Here is a 23,368-nt window from a genome sequence, read left to right on the forward strand (position 1 = left end):
ACACACAGCAATTAGATGTTCGGTTGAGCCCTAGGGACAGAACACACAGCAATTAGATGTTTGGTTGAGCCCTAGGGACAGGACACACAGCAATTAGATGTTCGGTTGAGCCCTAGGGACAGGACACACAGCAATTAGATGTTTGGTTGAGCCCTAGGGAGAGGACACACAGAGATTAGATGTTTTATTGAGCCCTAGGGACAGGACACACAGCAATTAGATGTTTGGTTGAGCCCTAGGGACAGGACACACAGCAATTAGATGTTCAGGTGAGCCCTCGGGAGAGGACACACAGAGGTTAGATGTTTTATTGAGCCCTAGGGACAGGACACACAGCAATTAGATGTTTGGTTGAGCCCTAGGGACAGGACACACAGCAATTAGATGTTTGGTTGAGCCCTAGGGAGAGAACACACAGAGATTATATGTTTTATTGAGCCCTAGGGACATGACACAGAGATTAAAGGATTACAATCATATTCCTTGTTGATTGCACTCTCTTCTGTTCTTACAGTACAAACACTAATTAATTCTGTACATTCATGCAAAAACACAAAAATCATATATGCTACACAGACAGACTGTGACAGCTACTGCATCTGTGACAGCTACTGTGCCTGCAGTTCAAACTGGGAAGATTAACAGTCCAAATCAACAGACAGACAGACAGACAGACAGACAGACAGACAGACAGACAGACAGACAGACAGACAGACAGACAGACAGACAGACAGACAGACAGACAGACAGACAGACAGACAGACAGACAGACAGACAGACAGACAGACAGACAGACATGCACAGTGTGACTAGCAGTGCTATGAACAAAAAGAGAGGTTGAGAAGTAAGGTTATGGATGGGTGTGTATTGAACCGTAATCATACGTTTACAAAACAGTTCCTCGCCGTGTATTGTCTCTTTTCATGTTTGGAGACATCTCCTGTCTGTTTGTGTTGTGTTTCATTGTAACTGTGAGTCAAGCAGTTCGGCACACAGAACGAGAAAACTCAGACAGGGTTCATCTATTGTCTGCCCAGAATAGAACAAAGACTGCAAAAAACTCCAAGTGCACATTATTGGCCACAAGTGAAATCAGTCATTCCAGACCTCCCTCCTCCTCCTCCTTTATCCCCCTCCTCCCCCACCTCCCCGACCTCCCCCATGTTCTCCTGCTGTAACCTATTACTCACTGCTCAAAGATCAGGGATTTGGGAGAACAAGTCAAAGTAAAATGGCAACCTATGGCACTCTATTCCCTATAGAATGCACTACTTTTGACCAGAGCTCTGTTCAAAAGTAGCGCACCATACAGGAAATAGGGTGCCATTTGGGACGTATTCAAACTCTCGGTCAGACCAAGTGCAAAATGGCCTGATTGAGGTTCTGGGATCGGGGGAGGAGTGGGGACTCGGAGGGCAGGACATGACTAGAATTATCTTCAAAAAACAAAACATGAAATGAGTTATAAAGGAACAATTTTGGCAGCAGGACATCTGTGTGTAATGCAGGAAATAAGAATCATATTTTTAGACTGAGTACACTGCCCTTTCTCTAACACACTAGTTAGAAAGGAACAATTTTGGCACAACAATGTGTATGCTGTCAGTCTAATGCACACAACTTGAACACATGAGAGCACAGAAAACAGACTGCTCTTTCACTCTTCGAAGACTAGAAGTCATTGAGTTTGAATGAACCTTTGTATTGTGATGTCATGAACTAATAACGTCTAGATTTGACACATTAATACTACCTTCTGAACGTCATTAAGAGGACCAGCATTAACAGGACTAGCATCAAGAGGACCAGAAGTAACATTGTCAGGGCTGTCTGTGTGTTCAACACAAACCATTTGAACAAGAGAGTAACACTTATATTCCACCACGAGGCAGCTCACAGAACATACTGCACTATGCTCTTCCATTCTTTGAAGACCAAAAGCAGTTGACCTATGCACAGAGTTGACTTCAATTTTACAGATGTCATCTAGATGTTGACTCCTTTAAGACATTATTACTACCATCCACATGACCTCTCAGAAAAGCTAACCCTAACCCAGAGCATTCAATTGGCTACCCTAAAAGAACAGAGAGAGATAGACGTCTTTCAGTTCTATGCCAATGTCAACTCTAACAGTGGAGACATGCATGTATGGTTACAGCCATAACTCCACTACTGTAGACTACAGCGTTACCACATCACCGTGGCCCTCTAGTGGTTCATATACCACAGTACACCTCCCCTCCTAGTCCCATTCCACTCTAGGGTGAAGTTTCCCCTAAGAATAGATCTAGGATCAGCTTCCCCTTCCCCAATCCTTACCTTAACCATTAGTGGGGGAAATGACTAACTGACTCAATATCAGCATCTAGGGGTAACTTCACCCTACACCATCCAACTTCACTAACTGTACATGTACTTTGTGTGCTCTACTCTGCTGCCTACCAGTGCTGACTTAGAGGAAAGTTCAGATCACAGGAGGCTGCTGAGGGGAGGACGACTCATAGTAATGGCCAGAACAGAGCTAATGGAAGGGAATCAAACCCATGGAAACCATGTTTGATGTATTTGATACCATTCGGCTCCAGCCATTACCACGAGCCCGTCCTCTCCAATTAAGGTGCTACCAATCTCCTGTGGTTCAGATGGTGGTACAGTACAGAGACTTCTCTAGCAGCTAGTTAATACTCTAACAGCTAGTTAATACTCTAACAGCTAGTTAATAACACATCCTGATATTTGTCTATGTCATATTCCCCACCATTATGAGGAGATAGAGCCAAGATACTCATGGTGATGAGCTGTGGCTGAACACATCAATGAGGCTGATAGGTGGGGTTATAGAACAGTTCAATGAGCTGTGGCTGATAGGTGGGGTTATAGAACAGTTCAATGAGCTGTGGCTGATAGGTGGGGTTATAGAACAGTTCAATAAGCTGTGGCTGATAGATGGGGTTATAGAACAGTTCAATAAGCTGTGGCTGATAGATGGGGTTATAGAACAGTTCAATAAGCTGTGGCTGATAGGTGGGGTTATAGAACAGTTCAATGAGCTGTGGCTGATAGGTGGGGTTATAGAACAGTTCAATAAGCTGTGGCTGATAGATGGGGTTATAGAACAGTTCAATAAGCTGTGGCTGATAGATGGGGTTATAGAACAGTTCAATAAGCTGTGGCTGATAGATGGGGTTATAGAACAGTTCAATGAGCTGTGGCTGATAGGTGGGGTTATAGAAGAGTTCAATGAGCTCTGGCTGATAGATGGGGTTATAGAACAGTTCAATGAGCTCTGGCTGATAGGTGGGGTTATAGAACAGTTCAATGATCTCCGGCTGATAGGTGGGGTTATAGAACAGTTCAATAAGCTGTGGCTGATAGGTGGGGTTATAGAACAGTTCAATGAGCTGTGATTGATAGGTGGGGTTATAGAACAGTTCAATGAGCTGTGGCTGATAGGTGGGGTTATAGAACAGTTCAATGAGCTGTGGCTAATAGGTGGGGTTATAGAACAGTTCAATAAGCTGTGGCTGATAGGTGGGGTTATAGAACAGTTCAATGATCTCCGGCCAATAGGTGGGGTTATAGAACAGTTCAATGAGCTCTGGCTGATAGATGGGGTTATAGAACAGTTCAATGAGCTCTGGCTGATAGGTGGGGTTATAGAACAGTTCAATAAGCTGTGGCTGATAGATGGGGTTATAGAACAGTTCAATAAGCTGTGGCTGATAGATGGGGTTATAGAACAGTTCAATAAGCTGTGGCTGATAGGTGGGGTTATAGAACAGTTCAATGAGCTGTGGCTGATAGGTGGGGTTATAGAACAGTTCAATGAGCTCTGGCTGATAGGTGGGTTATAGAACAGTTCAATAAGCTGTGGCTGATAGGTGGGGTTATAGAACAGTTCAATGAGCTGTGGCTAATAGGTGGGGTTATAGAACAGTCCAATAAGCTGTGGCTGATAGGTGGGGTTATAGAACAGTTCAATAAGCTGTGGCTGATAGGTGGGGTTATAGAACAGTTCAATGAGCTGTGGCTGATAGGTGGGGTTATAGAACAGTTCAATAAGCTGTGGCTGATAGGTGGGGTTATAGAACAGTTCAATGAGCTGTGGCTGATAGGTGGGGTTATAGAACAGTTCAATAAGCTGTGGCTGATAGGTGGGGTTATTGAACAGTTCAATGAGCTGTGGCTGATAGGTGGGGTTATAGAACAGTTCAATAAGCTGTGGCTGATAGGTGGGGTTATAGAACAGTTCAATAAGCTGTGGCTGATAGGTGGGGTTATAGAACAGTTCAATGAGCTCTGGCTGATAGGTGTGGTTATAGAACAGCTCAATGAGCTGTGGCTGATAGGTGGGTTATAGAACAGTTCAATGAGCTGTGGCTGATAAGTGGGTTATAGAACAGTTCAATGAGCTCTGGCTGATAGGTGGGTTATAGAACAGTTCAATGAGCTGTGGCTGATAGATGGGGTTATAGAACAGTTCAATAAGCTCTGGCTGATAGGTGGGTTATAGAACAGTTCAATGAGCTCTGGCTGATAGGTGGGTTATAGAACAGTTCAATGAGCTGTGGCTGATAGATGGGGTTATAGAACAGTTCAGCATGGTGTATATGGTTATGTTAGTTTTGTGGTGATGTCATCCTGGACTAAAGACTGATGCTTTGTGTGTGTGTGTGTGTGTGTGTGTGTGTGTGTGTGTGTGTGTGTGTGTGTGTGTGTGTGTGTGTGTGTGTGTGTGTGTGTGTGTGTGTGTGTGTCCGTACGTGTGTGAATGAAGGACTGAATGCATTTTTATTTTGTGTCTTGACCCATCCCTTACGGGATAGTTAGACACCATTTTCTTTAAGTCAATTAAAGAAAACTTGTGTGTGTAGGTAGCAAACATAAAACTATCCTGGAGGCTCGCAGTGGGCTGGGTCCTATCAAGACGTACACTCGGCTGGGCCCCAAACCCCCGGGGGAGCTGGACCCCAACACTGAGGAACGCACCTTCCACTGTGAGATCTGCAACGTGAGGGTCAACTCTGAACTGCAACTCAAACAGGTGAGGAAGATTGTGTGTGTGTGTGTGTGTGTGTGTGTGTGTGTGTGTGTGTGTGCGTGCGTGCGTGCGTGCGTGCGTGCGTGTGTGTGTGTGAGTGGGATTTGCAACATGCGGGTCAACCCTGAACTGCAACTCAAACAGGTGAGAGAGGCGGGGGCCACTTACAGTAGACCCCTTTATCCAGATGACTTATCATTTTCACACAAGGCCCCTAAAGACCCCTAGAGGTGACTTCTCATTTTTACACTAGGCCCCTAAAGACCCCTAGAGGTGACTTCTCATTTTTACACTAGGCCCCTAAAGACGCCTAGAGGTGACTTCTCATTTTTACACTAGGCCCCTAAAGACCCCTAGAGGTGACTTCTCATTTTTACACTAGGCCCCTAAAGACCCCTAGAGGTGACTACTATTCCAAATCGACCGCCAGCACGTACTCCTTATGCACTAATTGAGAAGATTGGATAGGTGAAAGAAATAGGGTGCAGCCGCAGTCGCCATATGACTGTGTCAGTCCTGGATCGTCTGGCTGCTGTCTAACCCTATATATCGCTCTCCCTCCCTGCAGCACATATCTAGTCGAAGGCACCGGGACGGAGTGGCAGGGAAACCTAACCCTCTTCTCAGCCGACACAAGAAGCACAGGGTGGCTGACCTCACGGTAACCTTTCACTTCTGATCACTTACCTGACCTCTACTGTGCCAAGGCTAGTTTAACCAATGATCATCCCTTGCCAGGGCTAGCTCAAATGAACTCGTTTATCCACTGATAGTGAGGAGGCTGTTTTCTGAGTAATCAGTAGGTAGATGCATTATTAATGCCCTGAAGTTCCACTTTGGAATGTGTTGGACATTGTCTAATCAGAAGCCTCTGTGTTATGACAGATTAAAGACTGAAATGGTATTTCTATATTTGTTTTGCTCTACATGTGTTCACCGTCTGCCACTATATTCTCTCTCTCCCTCCCTCCCCTCAGTCCTCTCTGAACTTCTCTAAGGATCTCTCCAAATGTTTGGGGGCGGGGCTCTTGCCCAGTCCCCTGGCTGTTGCTGCAGCGATGGCCGCAGCCGCTTCCTCGAACCACCAATTGGCTCAGCTTCGTGCCGCAGCAGCATCTTCGACCCAGCACCACCCGCATCACCACCACCTATTACAGGGCCCACCTCTCAGCCATGCCATCTTAAGACCCGCCCCCGGGCCCATGCGCACCTCCCATGTGCCAATCCTCTTTTCTCCTTACTGACTCCACCTCCTCCACCTCGGCCAGTCAGGAGCAGCCACTACAAAAGCACACTGTGAAGAAATAATCTACATTAACAACAAACAAAAATGTATAGGGTAAACAAACAAACCATCGTTAAACAAAGAAAAAGTTCAAACATGTAGATGAAATGAAAGGGAAGAGAGCACCTGAAAGAAGGAGATGATGTAGTCCCTCATTTTACCTGACCTAAAACTCTCCTTCCATCTCAGAGGCTTGTGACTGTGAGTGATAGACTGATGGAGAGAGAGAGAGAGAGGGCAATAGAAGGAGAGATACTCAGAATGCATTGGATGGACTGCAGTATGCTTGTTCATCTCTCACCTCTCTTTCCCCACACACTATGAGATCCATCACACTGATGGCTCTTATCAAACACACACACACACACACACACACACACACACACACACACACACACACACACACACACACACCCCTCCACTGCAGCTAACTGTTTCAGTACAGTATGTGCTGGTATACATACTCTTTCCTCATCATTCTGGTCTCAAGTGTTCTTCCTGTACTATGCACCTCCAAACCAAGAGAATAACGTCACTGCTGTATGTCAGTTCAGAGAGAATAATGTCACTGCAGTATGTCAGTTCAGAGAGAATAATGTCACTGCAGTATGTCGGTTCAGAGAGAATAATGTCACTGCAGTATGTCAGTTCAGAGAGAATAATGTCACTGCAGTATGTCAGTTCAGAGAGAATAATGTCACTGCAGTATGTCAGTTCAGAGAGAATAATGTCACTGCAGTATGTCAGTTCAGAGAGAATAATGTCACTGCAGTATGTCAGTTCAGAGAGAATAATGTCACTGCAGTATGTCAGTAACGAGAAAATAATGTCACTGCAGTATGTCAGTAACGAGAAAATAATGTCACTGCAGTATGTCAGTTCACAGAGAATAATGTCACTGCAGTATGTCAGTTCAGAGAGAATAATGTCACTGCAGTATGTCAGTAACGAGAGAATAATGTCACTGCAGTATGTCAGTTCAGAGAGAATAATGTCACTGCAGTATGTCAGTAACGAGAGAATAATGTCACTGCAGTATGTCAGTTCAGAGAGAATAATGTCACTGCAGTATGTCAGTTCACAGAGAATAATGGCACTGCAGTATGTCAGTACAGAGAGAATAATGTCACTGCAGTATGTCAGTTCAGAGAGAATAATGTCACTGCAGTATGTCAGTTCAGAGAGAATAATGTCACTGCAGTATGTCAGTTCAGAGAGAATAATGTCACTGCAGTATGTCAGTAACGAGAGAATAATGTCACTGCAGTATGTCAGTTCAGAGAGAATAATGTCACTGCAGTATGTCAGTTCACAGAGAATAATGGCACTGCAGTATGTCAGTACAGAGAGAATAATGTCACTGCAGTATGTCAGTTCAGAGAGAATAATGTCACTGCAGTATGTCAGTTCAGAGAGAATAATGTCACTGCAGTATGTCAGTTCAGAGAGAATAATGTCACTGCAGTATGTCAGTAACGAGAGAATAATGTCACTGCAGTATGTCAGTTCAGAGAGAATAATGTCACTGCAGTATGTCAGTTCAGAGAGAATAATGTCACTGCAGTATGTCAGTTCAGAGAGAATAATGTCACTGCAGTATGTCAGTTCACAGAGAATAATGGCACTGCAGTATGTCAGTACAGAGAGAATAATGTCACTGCAGTATGTCAGTTCAGAGAGAATAATGTCACTGCAGTATGTCAGTTCAGAGAGAATAATGTCACTGCAGTATGTCAGTTCAGAGAGAATAATGTCACTGCAGTATGTCAGTAACGAGAGAATAATGTCACTGCAGTATGTCAGTTCAGAGAGAATAATGTCACTGCAGTATGTCAGTTCACAGAGAATAATGGCACTGCAGTATGTCAGTACAGAGAGAATAATGTCACTGCAGTATGTCATTTCAGAGAGAATAATGTCACTGCAGTATGTCAGTTCAGAGAGAATAATGTCACTGCAGTATGTCAGTTCAGAGAGAATAATGTCACTGCAGTATGTCAGTAACGAGAGAATAATGTCACTGCAGTATGTCAGAGGTCTTTGCTATAATAATAAATGTGTCTACTCATGTATAACTGTGGCAATACTCCACGATACTGTAAATTCCTCTTCCTGCTCTTGGGGGTATAATCAAAGCGAGCAAGCAACATTGTTCCTCATTGGTGGTGACCCCTAGGTTCTCTTCCAATTGGCCCTGGGTGCTTCTCTTATTGGTTAGAGGTGACCCTAGGTCCTTCTCCCATTGGTTAGAGGTGACCCTAGGTCCTTCTCCCATTGGTGGCCCTATATGTCCTTGTTAGATTAATACTGTGGGTGACAACAGGTAGTCTCTTCCCGATGTGTGAAGCGTGGAGGTCGGGGAGAGGAGAAAATGACTGCAGGGTACTGTGCCCTCCTGTCGTTCCTGTGGCAGCGCTAGGCGAGAGGAGGGCCAGCGCAGGTCAGTAGAGATATTAACCCTAGTTCACTGTGGAGGAGGGCGAGACACGCTGCTGTTTGAAAATAGACTAACAACAAAGATGTCTGCAGGGGAAATGTGTCTATAAGAATCACAGTTAACCTCTATAGGGATCACAGCTAACCTCTATAGGGATCACAGCTAACCTCTGTAGGGATCACAGCTAACCTCTATAGGGATCACAGCTAACCTCTGTAGGGATCACAGCTAACCTCTATAGGGATCACAGCTAACCTCTGTAGGGATCACAGCTAACCTCTATAGGGATCACAGCTAACCTCTATAGGGATCACAGCTAACCTCTGTAGGGATCACAGCTAACCTCTATAGGGATCACAGCTAACCTCTATAGGGATCACAGCTAACCTCTGTAGGGATCACAGCTAACCTCTATAGGGATCACAGCTAACCTCTATAGGGATCACAGCTAACCTCTATAGGGATCACAGCTAACCTCTATAGGGATCACAGCTAACCTCTATAGGGATCACAGCTAACCTCTGTAGGGATCACAGCTAACCTCTATAGGGATCACAGCTAACCTCTATTGGGATCACAGCTAACCTCTATAGGGATCACAGCTAACCTCTATAGGGATCACAGCTAACCTCTATAGGGATCGCAGCTAACCTCTAAAGGGATCGCAGCTAAACTCTATAGGGATCACAGCTAACCTCTGTAGGGATCACAGCTAACCTCTATAGGGATCACAGCTAATCTCTTAGGGATCACAGCTAACCTCTATAGGGATCACAGCTAACCTCTATAGGGATCGCAGCTAACCTCTATAGGGATCGCAGCTAACCTCTATAGGGATTACAGCTAACCTCTATAGGGATCACAGCTAACCTCTATAGGGATCACAGCTAACCTCTATAGGGATCACAGCTAACCTCTATAGGGATCACAGCTAACCTCTATAGGGATCACAGCTAACCTCAATAGGGATCACAGCTAACCTCTATAGGGATCACAGCTAACCTCTATAGGGATAACAGCTAACCTCTATAGGGATCACAGCTAACCTCTATAGGGATCACAGCTAACCTCTATAGGGATCACAGCTAACCTCTATAGGGATCACAGCTAACTTCTATAGGGATCACAGCTAATCTCTATAGGGATCACAGCTAACACTCACCACAGGGCAGAGGAGGATGAGTCAACCTCAATAGGGATTACAGCTAACCCTCACCACAGGGTAGGAGAGAGAATAAACAGAGGAGGAGATGCAGCAGTAGTTCCAGCATAGCAAGGTCACACATACTGTATTTAGGGCAGAAAACCCCTGCCCAGCACCTCATTTATTTTGGATCCCCCCCTTCCTGTTTTAAAACAGAAAGCCATGCAATGCATATTATTTTCCCATGACTGATCAATAGTGTTGTTTGTTTGGTTTCCTGGTTGGTTCATTTTCATAGTTACACAATTATACAAGAAGAAACTAGTGATCTGCAAATTATGGAGAAAACAAACAATTTATATGTTTCTATCTAGGAGGGAATGGCTGCTAACTGCACTCAGGGAGAAGGGTGGAGGAGAGAAGGCTGGAGGAGAGAAGGCTGGAGGAGAGAAGGCTGGAGGAGAGAAGGGTGGAGGAGAGAAGGCTGGAGGAGAGAAGGGTGGAGGAGAGAAGGCTGAGGAGAGAAGGCTGGAAGAGAGAAGGGTGGGAGAGAGAAGGGTGGATTATTTAGGAGGGGATAAGGTATTGAGTGCAGAGACTGGAACTGCGCTGCCCCCCTAGGCTAACTGAACTGATGAGGAGTTGAGTGGAGAACCAGAGGAAGAGAAGCCTGCCCTGCTGAACACTGTTATATCACTATAGTACTGAGTCGTGTTCGAAAAGGCACAAAACAGAGGAAAACGCTCCGAAACAGATGAACAGGGAGGAGGTACCACCTGAATTTGCGTTTGTTTTCTGTTGCAAAACGTTTTGAAACATTCTGCCCTAATGAACACAACCCTAACGAAGATGTACACTACCCTTCCATTGAGAAGCAATGTGCTCTAATGTCTTACCTTTGTTCGGATATTGCGATGCAATGAGCAATTTGAGCGGAGAGAGTTAACGTGTTATTGTTAAGCGTAAAAAATGTGTTGTACACTACAGGGATATGTACAGTTAAAATTGATTGGGTTAGGAGTTCTTCCTTATCACAGATGACCTCACCAGGTAAAACTCTGGGTCTTATAGTGCTTTCAAGACAACTGGGAACTCTGGGGAAAAATCGTGACGTCAGTGATCTTCAGGTCGGAAAGTTGGAGCTCTAGAAAGAGGCCCGAGTTCCTGACTTAGAATTCCGAGTTGGATGACAATTCTTTTCCTAATTCCCAGTTATCTTGAGTGCACTGAAGTCGGAAGTCTAAGAGTTCCCAGTTTCCATTTGTTTTGAACGTGACATTAAGTGTAGCGTAATGCATTTAGTCCTGGTCAGGTCACATGATCAGGATTCACTTCCTGGCCCTATACAGTAAATGAGAAATGTGCCTGAAAATATTCATTTTATGTTCTTCCAGAGAGGAGGAGGCCTTCAGAGGGTATTATAGTAGAGAGCCCCAATACTAAATGAACCCCTAGACCCTACATCCTTTGTATGCATTTGCAGAGATCTCAGCGAATTGGACACATGTAAGTATATGGTAAAAATGCCATCTAGTCAATCAGTCGGCCAGATGGTGCTACTACCATATTGCATATCTAGTCATCTAAGATTTCCACAAGCGCCTATGTTGAAGGGTGTAGGCGTCCACTTGGGATAGGACCAGGGAGAAGGACAATAAAGAAGCGGGGCTTAGGGACCGTCCCTTCATATTAAAGAGCCCTAATCTAATGGTAATAATGGCTGTTGTCCTATTCGCTACCCTTCTCCTAAAGTGTGCAATTGTACACTCCCTAACATGGATCGAAAAGGAATTGACTGGTGTAAGGAGCATGGTGGAAACTCGCTTGCACCAATCCAATCCTTATAAGTGCATAAGGGGGAGTGTACACTAGGTAAAGGGTACAGAATCGGAATGAAACCAATCTCTGCTTGGGGAACAGGGTACGTACATGCCAGGTAGCGAGCTGGGATTAAAGTAGTTTAGTCGTAGTTTAGTTTGGACTTTTTGCGTTTTTGTTGCATTGTTTCATTTTAGTGTGTGAGAAATATGTTTGAGTATTGAGTAATATATCCTGATATGACAGAATATATGATTATATCAATGCCATTACTTAAAAGCTGACTGAGTCAGTTTATCCAACACTTCTCTTTTGAATAAATTGATCTTAATCCTGATCTTGATCTTAAACTTGATCTTGATTTGGTGGGGGTGATTTGTGGCGTACTAGGATCAGTGCTCTTGTTCCTGTTGTTGTGTATCCTATTTCCTACATGTATATAGTGCACTAAGCCCATAGGGCTCTGGTTAAAAGTAGTGCACTATATAGGGAATAGGGTGCCATTTCAGATGCAGCCTATGTAATATTGTGCGTGTTGAGACCTCTTCTCCCAATTCCCTACCAATCAGAGACCAGAGAAGCCCTGGCTGGAACAGACGTGGCCTATCACGATGCAAGAGAGAAACCTTAACACAGGCAGGGTGGCCTACCACAATAGAGGAGACAAACCTTAACCCGTCCATGCAGGCTCTAACGTTAGAGATTTAAGCTTTTTCAACCTAATATCAACAAACAAACGATCCAACCGATTTGATTAATAAAGTGTTTGATTTTGCCACTGTTAGATCCATAACGTAGAAATACACGTGCTCATATCATAGTCACCCCAAATGGTACATACATCCTCATTCATTATTCAACGTTAGATCTATTCATGAGACCTATTTTCTGGGCAGGTGTCCTGGTAGCTGTGTGTATGCAGTTAGCCTTATTCCATCCTTCTTATCTCCAGAGGCAGAGTGTGCATCCCAAATGGCACCCTATTCCTTATGAACTGCCCTGGGCAAAAGTAGTGCACTACATAGGGAACAGGGTGCCATTTGGAATGTATAAAAGTAGTGCACCATATAGGGAATAGGGTGCCATGTGGGATGCACAGGAAGTAGTGCACTACATAGGGAATAGGATTCCATTAGGAATGCATTAAATTAATGCACTGAGTGCCATTTGGGATGCAGTCAGAGAAAGCTATAGATATAGACACTGGTGAAACCTTTTTATGTGGAATTGCAGCAATACCCAACTCATACTGGCTACTCTTGTTCATTGCAATAATACAAATCAACAAATAAAATATGTATGTGAGTTCAATATTAGAAATGTAATTTAAAGTAATGGTACCAAAAATAATCTATGTCAATAAATCATTAAAATGACAAATGAAACCTCTGCAGCGTCCTTGTGTGACTCAGAGCAGCTACAGATTTCAAAAGACCCCTGCGCCTTTAACTTGAACTGTTGAAAGAGATCTGTATTATGGCCAATACTCCTCGGTGTATACATACTTATTGGTTGAGATCGAAAGTAGTGCACTATACAGGGCCGGACACAGACACAGTATAGTACAATGTATTCAGACCCCTTGACTTTTTTAAAATGTTGTTACGTTACAGCCTTATTCTACACATATTACCCCGCAATGAAAAAAGCTAAAAATGTTTTTTAGAAATGTCTTCAAATGTATTAAAATCAAAAAACATAAATACCTTATTTACATAAGTATTCAGACTCCTTGCTATGTGACTCAAAATTGAGCTCAGGTGCATCCTGTCTTCATAGATTTTCCTTGAGATGTTTCTACAACTTGATTGGAGTCCACCTGTGGTGAATTCAATTGATTGGACGTGATTTGGAAAGGCACACACCTGTCTATATAAGGTCCCACAGTTGACAGTGCATGTCAGAGCAAAAACCAAGCCATGAGGTTGAAGGAATTGTCCGTAGAGCTCCGAGACAGGATTGTGTCGAGGAACAGATCTGGGGAAGGGTACCAAAACATTCTGCAGCATTGAAGTTCCCGAAGAACACAGTGGCCTCCATCATTCTTAAATGGAAGAAGTTTGGAAACACCAAGACTCTTCCTAGAGATGGCCGTCCTGCCAAACTGAGCAATCGGGGGAGAAGGGCCTTGGTCAGGGAGGTGACCAAGAACCCGATGGTCACTCTGACAGAGCTCCAGAGTTTCTCTGTGGGGATGGGAGAATCTTCCAGAAGGACAACCATCTCTGCAGCACTCCACCAATCAGGCCTTTATGGTTGAGTGGCCAGACGGAAGCCACTCCTCAGTAAAAGGCACATGGCAGCCCGCTTGGAGTTTGCCAAAAGGCACCTAATGGACTCTCAGACCATGAGAAACAAGAATCTCTGGTCTGATGAAACCAAGATTGAACTCTTTGGCCTGTATGCCAAGCGTCACGTCTGGAGGAAACCTGGCACCATCCCAATGGTGAAGCATGGTGGTGGCAGCCTCATGCTGTGAGGATGGTTTTCAGTGGCAGGGACTGTGAGACTAGTCAGGATTGAGGGAAAGATAAAGGGAGCAAAGTACAGAGATCCTTGATGAAAACCTGCTCCAGAGCGCTCAGGACCTCAGAGGGGGGTGAAGGTTCACCTTCCAACAGGACAACGACCCTAAGCACACAGCCAAGACAATGCAGGAGTGGCTTCGGAACAAGTCTTTGAATGCCCTTGAGTGGTCCAGCCAGAGCTCGGACTTGAACCTGATCAAACATCTCTGAAGAGACCTGAAAATAGCTGTGCAGAAATGCTCCCCATCCAACCTGACGGAGGTTGAGAGGATCTGCAGAAAAGTATGGGACAAACTCCCCAAATACATGGATGCCAGGCTTGTAGCGTCATACCCAAGAAGACTCTAGACTGTAATCGCTGCCAAAGATGATTCAATAAATTACTGAGTAAAGGGTCTGAATACTTATGTAAATGTGATATTTCATTTTTTGTAGAGTCACCATCCCACCACTAGGTGGAGCCATTACTATAGTTTATTCCAGAGACATAATGTCAGCAACAGTACATTTGCTTTCTACTGTCTCTGATAGTGATCTCTGTAAGGCTCTGGGTTCTTCCTTTTTTATTGTATTTATTTTTTATTTAACCTTTATTTGACTGGGCAAGTTAGTTAAGAACAGACTGTTATTTCCAATGACGGCCCACCGGGGAACAGTGGCAGAACGACACTGTTAGCTCAGGGATTCAATCCAGCAACCTTTTGGTTACTGGCCCAACGCTCTAACCACTAAACTACCTGCTGCCCCTTTTTGTTGCAATACAAAATGTAGACACTGGATGGCCCTAGTTTCATACAATACAGTCAAAGCATGGTAGTCCTGGTAGCAGTTAAGCACTGGTCACAAAAAGACAAGTCTCAGAGTAAGAGTGCTGAATTCTGCCTTTTACATCCTATTGACTAAGATTATGTGGACAGAGTGGACCTGATCCTAGATCAGCATTCCTACTCTGAGACACTTTATGAACACAGACCCCGATGAAGACATATGTCTTGCTGGTCATTAATGTGACTATTTTGTTGCAGAAAAGGCCAGACAGAAAGGAGATTGTCACTAGCCAGTCTGTCAGTATAACCCTTGTATTCAAAGACACTGTAACACTAAATGACGGGTATTATTACATGATGTACAATACAGGTCTAAAGCACATCTCTATTGTAAATCTTTACAATGCATCTAGTTCTATAAGGTGTACTGTACTGTACTGTACTAACAACAACAACCACACACACAATGGTGCCAGGTTCCCTCCAGATGTGACGCTTGGCATTATAGATATATATATATATGTGTGTGTGTGTTTCGTAAGTTAATACGTTATCCAGGCCGTAGGCCGTCATTGTAAATAAGAATTTGTTCTTAACTGACTTGCCTAGTTAAAGGTAAACAAAAGAAAAATCCATTAAACAAGTACAAGTACTTTAACAAGATAAGAGCAGCAACTCAGGGAACAGTGTATGAACAGGTGACGAGCGCGAACCCAAAAATAAACAGAATATTAGAGTGTCAACAACATCACGTGTATTTGGAGTGAAGTATACAAGGACGGACGGATGAAGGATCTCTAAATGGAATCTGAAGAGGTAGAGAGGTAGCCTAGTGGTTCTTGAGAATAGACTCTGTACGGCGGGTACTTTCTCTCTCCCTCTGTCTCTCTTTCTGTTGTTCTCTCTCTCCCCTCTTTCTTTTTACATCTCTCTCTCTCTCTCTCTCTCTCTCCCCCTGTGTGTGTTAGGGATGAGGGTGAGATGACAGGAAGAGGAAGTCTCAGGGATGTGACTGAGTGAATGAGTGGGTTGTGAGAGGGTGGGAGGTGGTAGTAGACAGGTTTGCTGTAACCTGTATGCTGGTGACATGGAGCTTGCATGAAGAACAAAGAGGCAGACCATGAGAATGTAGTTGAATGTGGTGAGGGCTAGTAGAGGGAGTAACCACTTAGACCAACTTTACCATAGAAAAGTTGAAGCAATGATACCCTTTCGGAACAAAATCCTCTGTGAATTGATTGAGGGGTTGGGTTAAATGCAGAAGACACATTTCAATCGAATGCATTCAGTTGACTAGGTGTCCCCCTTTCCCTTTCCTTTAATGGTCACCACTCAGTGAATGAATGAATTCATTAATGAATAAATCAATGACAGGTTACAAGGTGGCCTTAGAATACACAGTGAAATCCAGACAATATTCTACTCCCATGTTAAGCCACTCTCATTTCTAAAGTTGATTTAAATTGATTTAGTGCAATTTAAACTAAAACAACGAATTCATTACAAAGCTCATCAACTATCAAAAAGCAAGTATGACAAATTCATGCATAACAGAATACAAAAGAATTTGACCACTGAGGAAAATGTTGTTAGAGGGTACTGAAGAACAACTTGGAATAAGAATACATTAGCAGCACTCACAAACTAATCACTATATTATATTAAAAGCCAGGGATTGTACAATTAAACATAATTTACCGTTGACATAACATATACTGTAAGATTTTAATTGTATTTTCTACTCAAGGCAAACGTTTCATAATTGTATGCAATGCCCATCTTATTGCAATATATAAAGCAGGGATGGCCACTTTGATAGGGGTGGGGCTTCATAAAAACGGAACTCATCATTAGGGGCCGAAATGGCTCATATGTGACTCCTCAATTAATAACTTCACCATGCTCAAAGGGATATACAATGTCTGCTTTTTATTTTATTTTTACCCATCTACCAATAGGTGCTCTGGAAAATCTCCCTCATCCCTGTGGTTGAATTGGAAAATCTCCCTGGTCTTTGTGGTTGAATCTGTGAATGAAATTTGCTGCTCGACAGAGGGACCTTACAAATAATTGTGTGTGTGGGGTACAGGGATGAGCTAGCCATTCAAAAATCACATTAAACACAATTATTGAACATGCAGCTTATACATATTTTTTTACTCCTGAACCTATTTAGACCTTCTCCTGAGTGGCGCAGTGGTCTAAGACACTGTATCTCACTGCAAGAGGTGTCACTGCAGTACCTGGTTCAAATCCAGGCTGCATCACATCTGGCTGTGATTCGGAGTCCCATAGTCTTCTCAGATCCCGAAATTGAGATCCGAAACAAATTGGATCTGTGAAATTCCCATCGTTTTTTGTGTGCTCTTGGGCAACAGTGTCTTAGAGGGAATTTGTATTTGTGGTCCTGGAAACTGGACTTTTTAGACACCATTAGTTTTGTCTTACTGAGATTTACTGTCAGGGCACAGGTCTGACAGAAGCTGTGCAGAAGCTGTAGGCCCTCCTTGGTTGGGGACAGAAGAACCAGATCATCAGCAAACAGTAGACAATTTACCTCAAATTCTAGTAGGGTGAGGCCGGGTGCTGCTGGCTGTTCCGGTGCCCTCGCCAATTTGTTGATATATACTGTATGTTGAAGAGGGTGGGAATGCATCCCTGTCTCACCCGACGACCATGTGGAAATATTTTGTTTTGTTGTTCCCAATTTTAACAGCACACTTGCTGTTTGTGTATATGGGATTTTATAATGTTGTATGTTTTTCCCCCAACACCGCTTTCCATCAATTTGTATAGCAGATCCTCATGCTAAATTGAGTCAAAAGCCTTTCTGAAATCAACAAAGCATGTGTTTTGGTTTGTTTGCTGTAGCAAGAGATCAAACCAGACAGAGAGAGAGGCAGACAGAGAGAGAGGCAGACAGAGAGAGAGGCAGACAGAGGAAGGAGAGATAGTAATGCTTTTGACTGGACCAACTACCATGTGTAGCAAATGTGACTTATAGATCATATTATTTTCTTCAGGATATTTTCTTGTTCAAATATAATTTTGGATCTGGTTGGTATTTCACATATTTGCAGACAGATCCGAGGTCCGTGGTCACCGAGCGTGATCCGACCCAGGATCCGATGGTCAACTACAGAATTATGGCTCTGATCTGTTATCAGGTTAGGATATAACTAACTGATCAGGTAGATGTTGCTATTGAAGACCAAGCTTCCAATGAAAATCCAGCACAATCATAGCTTTTTGAGAAAAACTTTTTGCCAGTTTCTATGTAGCTAGATAAGTATCTAAATATCTTTAATCAGACCAAAAAAATGTGTCCGTTCTTACTCTTATCTAGGGCCAATCCCTCTGGTCCTTCAATTTATCTGCCTTCGCCTATGTATCTGCCTCCTCTCTTTCTCCCTCCCCTCCTTGAACTCCTCTTCATTCTCCTCCCCCTCCTCTTTCTCATCTCACTCATCCTCTTTCTCCTCTTCTCCCTCCTCCTCTCCCTCCTCATTCTCCTCCTCCTCCTCCTACTTTCTCCACCTCCTCTTTCTCCTCCCCCACCTTATCTTTCTCCTCTTCCTCGTTCTGCTCCTCCACCTCCTCCTCTCTTTTTCTCATCAGTCAGTTCTCTTACTATGCCCATTGTTGTCATCAACGGCCATACTGTATACCAGCTTCCCATTCATTAGACTTTGTCTGCAGTGCCCACTACTTGGCATTGTCCTGTATCACCCCCATTGATTGACTACCCACAATTTGTACAAGACGACTAGCCCAGAAACAGTCATTAAAAGATGTAACCGTTGCCATCGGACCCATTAGACACCTCTCTTGGCGTGTGTATGTTAGCTCCTCAGCTCAATGTGATAATCCAGCCCTAATAGAGGTATGTGAGTTGCAGCACCTTGTGATGTAGGAAGTGAAAGACAGGTGATTTTGGATCAAATGCACAGAGAAAAAATAAGTTACACTGAACAAAAATATGATCGCAACATGTAAAGTGTTGGTCCAATGTTTCATCAGTTGAAATAAATGATCCCAGAAATGTTTCATACGCTTTCTGTCATGGCCGTCGTATGAATTGGACCAAGGCGCAGTGGGTTGAGTGCTCATATTTACTTAATTGAACACGAAAACAATAAAACGTACGAACGAACAGGATGCAGGCTAAACACAAAGCTATGCAACTACAACTACCCACAATACCCCATATAAAACAACCCCTATACATAGGACCTTCAATCAGAGGCAACGAGCAACAGCTGCCTCCAATTGAAGGTCAAATCAATAAACTGAACATAGACGTAAACAACCTAGAACTAACATAGAATACACTAACCTAGAAACTAAACCTAAAACCCCGGTACACTCTAAACCAACACCCTCTACAAAACACATAGCCCAAAACACCCCGAAACACTCTAAACAAATACCCCTTCTACATAAACACATAATATAACAAACCCCTAAACACTCTAAATAAACACCCCTTCTACATAAACACATAATATAACAAACCCCTAAACACTCTAAACAAACACCCCCTGCCACGTCCTGATCAAACTACAATAACAAATAACCCCTTTACTGGTCAGGACGTGACACTTTCCAAAGCTTACTTCTCTCAAATGTTGTGCACAAATTTGTTTACATTCTGATAGGGAGCATTTCTCCTTGTCAAGATAGTCCATCCACCTGGCAGGTGTGGCATATCAAAAAGCTGAATAAACAGCATGGTCATTACACAGGTGCATCTTGTGCTGGGGAAAATAAAGGGCTACTCTAAAATGTGCAGTTTTGCATGCTGAAATGTGCAACAATTGGCATGCGGACTGCATGAATGTCCACCAGAGCTGTCCACCATTTATCCTCCATAAGCTGTCTCCAACATCCTTTTAGTGATTTTGGCAGTACGTCCAACCGGCCTCACAACCACAGGCCACCTGAAACCACGCCAACCCAGGACCTAGCAGGAACATAGGCTGTGTGTGTGACAGCTCATTTGAAAGATACAGATGGCTACTCAAACTAATGTCTAGACTTTAGCTCAGCGGGCTACAATAGACTTGAAGGTAAACAGCTGCATGAGCAATGGGTTTGAACACTGTTCGGTCAACACTTTCCCAGACAGACTTAGAAAAACACTGTCCCAGACATGCACTCTTAGAAAAACACTGTCCCAGACACAGACACTCTTAGAAAAACACTGTCCCAGACATACACTCTTAGAAAAACACTGTCCCAGACACAGACACTCTTAGAAAAACACTGTCCCAGACAGACACTCTTAGAAAAACACTGTCCCAGACAGACACTCTTAGAAAAACACTGTCCCAGACACAGACACTCTTAGAAAAACACTGTCCCAGACAGACACTCTTAGAAAAACACTGTCCCAGACATACACTCTTAGAAAAACACTGTCCCAGACACAGACACTCTTAGAAAAACACTGTCCCAGACAGACACTCTTAGAAAAACACTGTCCCAGACATACACTCTTAGAAAAACACTGTCCCAGACATACACTCTTAGAAAAACACTGTCCCAGACATACACTCTTAGAAAAACACTGTCCCAGACATACACTCTTAGAAAAACACTGTCCCAGACATACACTCTTAGAAAAACACTGTCCCAGACAGACACTCTTAGAAAAACACTAAAAGGGTTCTTCGGCTGTTCCCATAGGAGAACTAGTTTTGGTTCAAGGTAAACATTATTTTGGTTCCAGGTAGAACCCTTTTAGATTCTATGTAGAACCCTTTCCACAGAGGGTTCTACTTGGAACCCAAAAGGGTTCTACCTGAAACCAAAAAGGGTTCTCTTATGGGGACAGCTGAAGAACCCTTTCGGAATCCTTTTTTTCTAAGAGTGTTGGAAACATGAGAGGCGTGTGAGTGACAGCTCATTTGAATGATGCAGACGGCTTATGCACTGACATCAAAGGAAGACAAACACCATTCAGATTATTGGAGAGGGTGTAATTTCTCCAGTAATATAAATAATAGGACAACATCACACATTTTATATGCCTATTATATGAGGATCTATTCAAACGAATAGACGTCACCGACTCAAACTTGCGATTTGATCGCTCAAGTGGCTATTGTGTATCTGATGGAAACATAAAGAAGAAAATGAAGCTGCGAGGAGACAGACAACCTCTTGTATAACAGAGGCTTGTGATCACGATGCCACATCCTGAGACCCCAGATGATGATGTGTTGTTTGTGATGACAATGAAATGACACGAGGTGAAAACACTCTTGGTGCCGTCTGGAAGGTTCCTTGTGACTAATATACATACTCGCGTGCAAGGGCGCAGACACACAGGCACACACACACACTGACAAACACACACGTCTCTTTCCAGATAATGGGTCTATGGCAGGTTCAGGTGAGTTCTCACTGAGAGGATGATTAGACCAATCTCTGTAGCCACTCACAGAACAGACACGAGTAGCCATGAAGACACTCAAGTCATTTTTGTTTCACATTCCTCTATAATGAAATGAAACTTCAGGATACTTGTCATCTATTACGAATATAGACCAAACACAGGAAGAACACACGGAAAACACCTTTGTAGGTCGATTCTCAATTTGTGTTTGTCTCGATTCTCAGTTTGTGTCACCACAGGAACAGTTTCTGTTTGTCTGTGCTTGTAATGAGTGGGATTTTACCTGTTTGTGGCCCGGGCAGCACAGATTGTGTGTCTCGTAGGATTTCCTACAAGCTGTTTAACAAAATGGCACCTCATCTTATTCTAACTCATTTCCAAAAAAGAATACAGTGAGTTGGTTTGTTACTGCCTGTTCAGTTCTCTCACAAGGGTTAAAGCACAAATGTCAAATTTCTTCCCCCCTCCTTTTCTTCCCCCGCTTTATCTTGGCCAGGTCGCAGTTGTAAATGAGAACTTGTTCTGAATTGGCCTACCTGGTTAAATAAACAATAAAAAAAGATATATATCATGCTTTCTCTTACTTTCTCTTTCCTCTTTCTATCTTTCGCTCTCTTTTCCACACAACTTTGATATTATTCCCATATGTACCCAGCTGTGAATCTAACGTTCATTGATGTTTACAATTTCCTGTAGCTTGTGGTTGTACCTCTACAGTATATGGACATTTATTTCTGTATTATGTCATGTTTCATGTTTTGTTTGGACCCCAGGAAAAGTAGCAGCTGCTTTCGCAACAGCTAATGGGGATCCTAATAAAATCCCAATACCAGTCTACTCAACAGGACATGTCTAGAAGGGTAGAATCAATCATTATACTGATACCTTATCTGCTTCAAGGAAAACTGAGGGGTCTGTACAGCAACCATCTGTCTCCTACTCTAATGGTCAGAGTCAGAGAAAGACATTCACAACACACAAAGTTGTATTTCTTCAAGGTAGTCATGAAATAATGAATCCAGGGCTGATTCATACAATATTTATACAGGTTCTTCATATTACTATGTCTGTCGGCAGGTACTACTATGCTCATCCGTTGAGACGCTAAACGACATGCAGTCAGTCGCCAATATGTGTAATACACGGCTGATGTCTTTGTAATCTCTTTAGTGGCTTCCAGATGAGGACAAACTGCCTACAGCTGTAAAGGCATAGAGATACAATATGTGTTCTATGTGTGTGTACGTCCGGTGCGCAGCAGTTGAGGATGGTGGGAGGAGCTATAGGAGGATGGGCTCATTGTAATGGCTGGGATGGATTCACTGGAACGGTATCAAACATATGGAAACCACATTCCATTCCAGTCATTACAATGAGCCTTTCCTCCTATAGCTCCACTCACCAGCCTGCACTGCACAAGACTCCACTTGTGTGTGTGTGTGTGTGCGAGTGTGTGTGGCATAGCAGCAGAGACAGAGGAAAAAGGTCCTAGCTTTAGGATATGATGTAGAAGTGTGGTCAGCCCAGGCCTCCTACTGGAGGAAGGAGTGGGAGGAACGCAGCATACAGACCAATTAACACATGTCTCAATGCAGGTCAGAGCATCACTAGATCCAATTAAATACCTACTGATCAGCAGCCCACTGACTTAGACAGTTTAAAAGACTTCAATATAAAAGGTCAATGTGGACATGTAGCATTCATTGAATCATCTAGTTATGACAGCATAACCTTGAGATTGAATAGCTGTTATGTGATGGGAAGACCAGTACTGTATGGTGGCATGCAGCATGTAAAGATTTTACAATGTTTTTCATCTGGTGGAAAGGTAAAGATTGTATGGTGTTTTTCATCTAGTGGAAATGTGAAGATTGTATGGTGTTTTTCATCGGGTGGAAATGTGAAGATTGTATGGTGTTTTTCATCGGGTGGAAATGTGAAGATT

At 43.3% G+C, this 23,368-nt stretch overlaps 1 protein-coding gene across 3 annotated transcripts in view; it reads left to right on the top strand.

Moving 5' to 3' along the window:
- The window catches only part of LOC115165489 (zinc finger protein 385A-like), a 124,407-nt gene extending 117,983 nt beyond the window's left edge, over positions 1–6,424 (top strand). For all 3 annotated transcript variants that reach the window (XM_029718649.1, XM_029718651.1, XM_029718650.1), the window contains 3 exons: positions 4,878–5,047; positions 5,613–5,705; positions 6,022–6,424. In XM_029718649.1, coding sequence (XP_029574509.1) covers positions 4,878–5,047; positions 5,613–5,705; positions 6,022–6,288 — 530 coding nt within the window. In that variant the 3' untranslated portion in view covers positions 6,289–6,424. The remainder of the gene's footprint in view (positions 1–4,877; positions 5,048–5,612; positions 5,706–6,021) is intronic.
- The last annotated feature ends 16,944 nt before the right edge of the window (positions 6,425–23,368 follow it).

Source organism: Salmo trutta, chromosome 28 (genome assembly GCF_901001165.1).
Source record: "Salmo trutta chromosome 28, fSalTru1.1, whole genome shotgun sequence".
In the NCBI taxonomy this organism is placed as follows: Eukaryota; Metazoa; Chordata; class Actinopteri; order Salmoniformes; family Salmonidae; genus Salmo; species Salmo trutta.